Source organism: Dreissena polymorpha, chromosome 3, assembly GCF_020536995.1.
Source record: "Dreissena polymorpha isolate Duluth1 chromosome 3, UMN_Dpol_1.0, whole genome shotgun sequence".
NCBI lineage: Eukaryota > Metazoa > Mollusca > Bivalvia > Myida > Dreissenidae > Dreissena > Dreissena polymorpha.
Genome location: NC_068357.1, coordinates 96,977,538 through 96,984,269, shown reverse-complemented (window position 1 = coordinate 96,984,269; position 6,732 = coordinate 96,977,538). Strand labels below are relative to the sequence as shown.

Genomic DNA, 6,732 nt, shown 5'->3' with positions numbered 1-6,732 from the left:
GAGAATAAACATGCAAACAATTTTGTAGATCTTTAGCCGACTCTGCTATGATAACAGTGTCGTCAGCGTACAACAACACAAATAGTTTTAATAAATTTAACATGTCGTTGTCATTTGAGTGGATATGAAAAGTTAATCCATCTACGTATCTACTTTTATCAAAATAAGTATGTTGGTCATTCAAACTGAATTAAAATAGTATGGGCGATAAATTTTTTCCTTGCCTAACTCTAACTGAACATGAAAAATAGTTTGATCTTTCGCCATTACACATGATACCTGATTTGGCGTTGTTGTACGTATTTTTGACAATATTTAAGCACTTTCCTCTTATACTGTATTTGCCTAACTTATACCACAATTATGATCTATTGATCGTATCAAATGCAGCCTTTAAATCGATAAATGCACATAACATTTTTTCTGTTGAGTTCTAAGAATATTAATCAGCACATATAAGACAAACATATTGTCCGCAGTTGAAAAATGTTTACGGAAACCCAATTGATGCTTGTCAATAAGGTCATATTTCAAGATAAATTTTTGTAAGCGACCAGTCCGCACATGCTAATCAGGGACGACACTTTCCGCCTAAACTTGATTTTCGGTAAAGAGGGACTTCCTTGAAACTAAAAATACCATAAAAGCGGAAAGTGTCGTACCTGATTAGCCTATGCGGACTGCACATGCTAATCTGGGACGACACTTTACGCACATGCAGTAAGCCCAGTTTTCTCAGAACGCGGCTCAAATAAACAATGTTTTATAATTACCTGTTTTTGGTTTTACCAACAACAGGTCATGGTCTATCCGCAGCTGCTCGCATGCTTAGCTGCTCGATACTATTTTTAATTCTATAAACATTTTGTTCAAACAGTAATAATGTAGCCTGGTTTAAGCATATATGACATAAATTATATATATTATAGTGTTTTATCCAGGCCGTTTAGCGTGGCGCGGCGCCATGCATTTATTTGAAGCGCCACGCTGCCCCCTTTCAAAGCCATTTAGCGCCACGCTGCCCTTTCCAAAGGCCGCCGCCCTGCCCTTTCATGAGCACCCGCTGTTTTCCGTCCTCTATTGTTACGGTATGCTTGATCTCAAGATTAAATCGATAATTGTGCTCGCCATGCGAACTTATCGATAACAACTTTGCCCTGTCCAAACTACTTTGCCGACTAGTAAACACTAGTCCCAAGGCCGCGAAGATTCGCTCGGTTGTGAATTAGTCATGTAATGTGTACTCGTCCACGAAAAAATCGTGGACAGTTACTTCGGAGACGTCTATGCATAATACAGTAATATCAAAACATTTATTTCTACGCGTTATTAAATTTAAAAATAAAGAAGTTGTATCTTTATTTGTGTGGTAATTTAGATAATTAATTATTGGGCGAATTACTGTAACGTATTATAACTAAACAAAATGCGAATCGCGTATTAGGCGGACATATACGATTTTACGTTACATACGCACCGGTCGCTTACAGGTTACGCATGCGCAATTCTTCTATATTAAATATAAAATAGTTGAAGTTCGATGTCATCTTTTACCATGATCAAGCAATAAGTCACTATATCATCATACATCATTGGAAAGATAAATGCATTATCTTTTGAAAAAAATGAATGTCATTAAATTCGATACGTTGTAACTAAAAATATTTACCTTAGAATAGGCACACCGGTTTTGACACCAGTGGAGGCGACCATTTTGGGCTCAAATAGTATGACCTACTTTTAAAGCCGGGAACCATCAACAGAAAAAGAAGAGCACATAAATGGCTTTTTTTTTATTGCTTTCACATATGCCTTCAATTTGACACCTTAACACACCATTTGCAATGTATTTTACAAATCCTAGGCAGCATGCACTGAACAATGTGTGCTTAGTATCAAGTTGACTGCATGTAACCCTACAAACAGGAGTTCCGGTTTGGGGTTATGCGACCTTATATCATTTTATCAAGATGGCGGACAATACAGCAAATAAATTGTAACTCTCGGCAACAATGGCAATTAACGATCGAATTAACGATGGAGATAACACATTTAGAAGGGATTAATGAAATGCATGTGATAACGATATATGCATAGAACGTTTTAGATAACCACAACATAGTTATTAGTAATCTACTCAGTGGATGTATGTCACGGAAACGAGTGTTTGCAAATTGTTAGCGTCCAGTTTTCTCATTTTACTGAAAAAGTTAAAACTTCTGACAAGATAATCGTTAGAAAATGGGATAGAACAAACATGGTTTCATTTATATGTTAGTGGATCTGTGTATAATCCGATTCATATGCATATACTGTTTTATTATGTTTGTCATGCTGTAAAGTTCACTGAAACAGTATGCAACTCAAATGGAAGACCTAGCAAGGTAATATATTAATATTTATTAAAGTAAGTTAAATACACCAATTACCTTTAAATGTGCTAAGTTTATGTTTTTTATGTTTATATGTTTCTCTCTAAACCACTTATTCACGGAAGTTTTTTCCCCTTTTTTACCTAAACTGCGCGTTAAAATGCCCTTTTTCAAAGTAATGCGCCATACCCCTTTGCCTTCCTGGGAAAAACACTACAAAAATACTTCTGTGTAAAAAATAGACACAACAAATTTTGTTCGCAGTCTAACTGTATTATTTTTCAAATATTGAGGTATATGCCTCGTCCTAAGGCTTCGTTTGGCGCTGGTTCGGGCTTAAATTTCCTGAATAAAAAGCGGCTCCCTTTACCTTAACTGAAGCCTGCCGTTACACGATAGGTGAAGCCTGCCGTTACACGATAGGTACCGACGGAAATGCATCCAATATCTTCGACTGTTGAACGCATACAGGAACGGATTTACAGCAGATTTCATCCAGAGAAGAACGGTGAAAAACTGGTACAAACTTGTGTTCACGCAATCATCACAAAACGATATAAGCACAGTGGTGATAGAATAGGGCGCCCAGGAGAGAAAAAAGGCCACGACCAGCATGGCGAGAAACTTGGCCGCCTTCCGATGACGTCGTGATACTGAAGGCATTGGGGCAGCTGTCGCTGCGCGATTTGCCGAATTCATCGTTGACACCGTTTGCAAACGAATGCTTGTGACCGAACTCACCTCTGCGCGTTGCTTTATTTTTACATAAATTAAAACATTCAGTGTCGTCATACATACAAATGTGATAATGAACTCGATGAACGTCGTTATCGTCGTGAAGACGCGGTCGTTCGCGAATTCTTCGACGCAATCCATGCTCTTTACAGTCGAGTAGCCAACCCAGGTGTCCCAGCCGATTATTGCCGGGGAGAACATCAGGAATGAGATGAGCCAGGCGCAGGCGACCTGGGCGATGCCCACGCGCCTTGTAATCTTGATCATGTAGGAGTGTCCCAACTGAATTAGTAGTAGTCGATCTAAACTAATGATCAGCATCAGCATGATAGATTGGAAACACAGCGTGAAGTCGCACACGAGGTACACCTTACAGACGGCGGATCCAAACGGCCACGCGAAATCCATGAGGGTGTACGCCGTGTAAAAAGGTAAAATGATCGCGGATAGAAGTAAATCCGTGATGCCGAGCTGAAACAAGTAGAAATCGTACACAGAGCAGAGTTTTTTATCCCGCAAGTACGCTATCACCGTCATTGCATTGCCCGTGACCGTTAACAAAATGAGCATCACCAGGCCGATCGCTGCCAGTATCTGTACTCCTTGGGTCATAGGAACGACACCTTCGTCTGCTTTGTTGTGGTCATCGCCTGGTGTCGTTGTCGACATGTCTAGAATATAAAGCCTGTATCGAGTGTTCAATCTGTTTGGTAATAGACCTTACAAAAAGTTCTCTGCGTTCCCGATCACCGTGCGCTAAAAATCCTTTTAACATAGGTCTCGCGGTTTCTCCCAGCATAACGTTGTTACGAGATACCACATGTTCGTGTGGTGTAGTCTGTTTGATAAATCGGAATGTAGCGAATCAATGTACGTCATTCGCCTATCAATACTTATGATCACAGAGGATGAATTATTTACTGGCAATAAATGCAACTTGACCTTCATTCGATTTACAGATGTATGAACACGACATGATTTTATCCCATAGCTGAACTTAGTCTGAGGTAGCACGTTGCTTGCGGGCAATTAGTGACAAATTGAAATCAGCGATGGATACATTCCAACAAACTTATGATAAACATATTGCATCTGTAATAATCAAATATGTTCATAATTGGTATGTCTGCGTGTTAATGCCTTCATCATTTTGAAAAAGCAACATATAGCAATCGCACCGTCCGTCTGAGCGCCCAGCTTTCCGCCCGGATATCCGACCAACATTTTCAATAAGGTTAATAGCACAGGTAGAATTTTAGGGCAACAGTCGAATTCGGCCATAACAGAACTTGACATTTATTTCTTAAGCGATAACTGTGCAATATATTGATGGATGTTACAAAAACATGGCGTACATGTAAACCAACATAAGACGACTTGACCAAGTTAAAACTGTGACATTCATCATGAAGTTTTTTCTAATTAACTTACCAGAAATAATATCAAGTGGAGATGGTTTGTCGCGCGTAAAACTAGTCTCCGTACAGCAAAGACCAGGTCATACGGAGTGGTCAAATGTAAAAAATGAGCATACATATACATCAGTTTCTCCGGACTATCGATCATGCAATTTAGAGAACAATACTATACTTTGCTGTACGGAGACGACACTCTCCGCCTAAACTAGATTTTTGCTAAGAAGAGACTTTCTTTAAACGAAAAATATCATAAAAGCGGTAAGTGTCGTCCCTTATTAGCCTGTGTGGACTGCGCAGGCTCATCTGAGACGATACTTTACGCACATTAAACGCCATTTTCACAGAGCGAGGCTCATATGTATACATCAAAGTTTTATGCCTCCAGAATCCACAGATACATATATCCAGAGGGGGTAATCACGTGAAAGTCAATATGGCGACGTCCATACCAAGACAGTTATTTTTCGCCGTTTTATACCCTTTATAATTTCTGTTTATTTTTTAAATTACGCTCACTTTTCAGCCATATCAGTAAAAAGGTGATTAGCGTTTATTTCGTATTTAAACTCGCTTTATATCTCGACTTTACTCCCCGCAATTTTTCTTAGTGGAGCCCTAATTAGGTCAACCCGCTAAGAAATTTCGCACCGAGTAAAGTCGAGATATAGAGCGAATATTACTATGAAATAGAAGCCAGTAACTTTCTTCCTAATATGGCTGGAAAGTGAGCGGAATACAAAATAATAATACAAGTAATTAAGGGTATAAACCGACGAAAAATACCTGCCTCGGCATGGACGTCGCCATCTTGTTTGTCACGTGATTACCCCCTCTGATACCGATTGGCTAGATCGTTCGTTTGTTCGTTAGTTCGTATGTTCTGACATCCAAACGAGGGTTACCCAAATTGACACGTTTCACCAAGCAAAACCTTGAAACTCGCCAAGATAAGTTATTCTTACACTATGTACACATAAACCTTAAATCATTTTGATCTTGACGTTTACATACTTTGTGGCGTAGAATAATTCATGCTGTCTAAATAATATGTTAAACCAAAATTACGCGTTTCGTCAAACATTAATCATGCAAAACGTATGTACTAACAAACTGCTTGCACAACATTACGAGCGCAGCTTTAATCAACATCGCTTCTACAAATATTTGATAATTTCATGGATAGTATATATGGCAAATCGTTGACCTGTAAATCGACCTACTGTTGGGCTTTAAATAGGTCAACATATTAATTCTGACGAGGTTTCCGATGGGACATATGCGTTTTTATAAGCGACATCTCGGTTAAGGAGTGCAAACTTATAAAACACATAGCATAACCATATCTATATACCAATAACCAATTAAAATTAACATATACCATTGGCACAATTTCAGCTTTGATTATGAACTGATTATTCACGTCTATATAGTGGTACATTTAATCAACTTGGCCATTAAACATGTACGTTTGTTCATATCGTTTCAATATAACCTAAACATAAATATGCCATAATTGTTGCAGTAAGGCATTTCCAATTTCGGTTCCCGAGTGAGCAATACTGCAAATCAGAATTGGCTGTTAGTCGGGACGCTTTGTTGAAGAGACTTTGTATATTACAATAATTGTGAGAATCGATACCAGATGTATTTCATAAATCGACCATACTCGAAAGTTACTAAGGGTTCATAGCATTACATGCAGGCGACAGCCGTATTTCATTGTATTCATACAAATCGAACAAAAGCGACCGACGCGCAAGCAAGTTCCTGTTCGCAAACAAGCTGTATTTCATTTAATAAAAAAACACGCGAAGAGGAATTTAGCATTTCCAGTCAGGTGCCCGAATTTACCGTCTGATTCTTAGATTAAAATGCTTCGATCCCGCTGTTTTGGACATGGATTTCCATCTCATGGTGTATTCTGTTTTCCTAAAAACGGAAGCCTGTATTTACATGAAAGAAAACCGCCGGAAGTGCATGTGGTATTTGTGACTATTGTACGCATGCAGGATAGGATTGACCGCGGAGTTCATTTAAAAGAAAACAGTTTAAAACCGCTTACAGTTCACGCATAGTCACAGTACGGTATGTGCACCGTATTATGAAATAGGGCGACAAGAAGAGCAAGAAGGACTCATTACGAGAAATTTGGCTGCCTTCTGGTTTATTTGCCAGCTTTGCTGTAGGTATGATGACCACTGTCTCGG

The 6,732-nt window shown here is 38.9% G+C and overlaps 1 protein-coding gene across 1 annotated transcript; it reads right to left on the bottom strand.

Annotated features, from left to right (window-relative positions):
- Window positions 1–2,738: 2,738 nt before the first annotated feature.
- Window positions 2,739–3,776, bottom strand: LOC127872427 (histamine H3 receptor-like). Its single transcript, XM_052415758.1, has one exon. The coding sequence runs from the start codon at window positions 3,774–3,776 to the stop codon at window positions 2,739–2,741; it is 1,038 nt and encodes a 345-aa protein (XP_052271718.1).
- Window positions 3,777–6,732: the final 2,956 nt, after the last annotated feature.

Coding starts and splice junctions, on each gene's coding strand:
- LOC127872427 (XM_052415758.1), bottom strand. CDS start 3,776: ATGTCGACAACGACACCAGGCGATGACCACAACAAAGCAGACGAAGGT.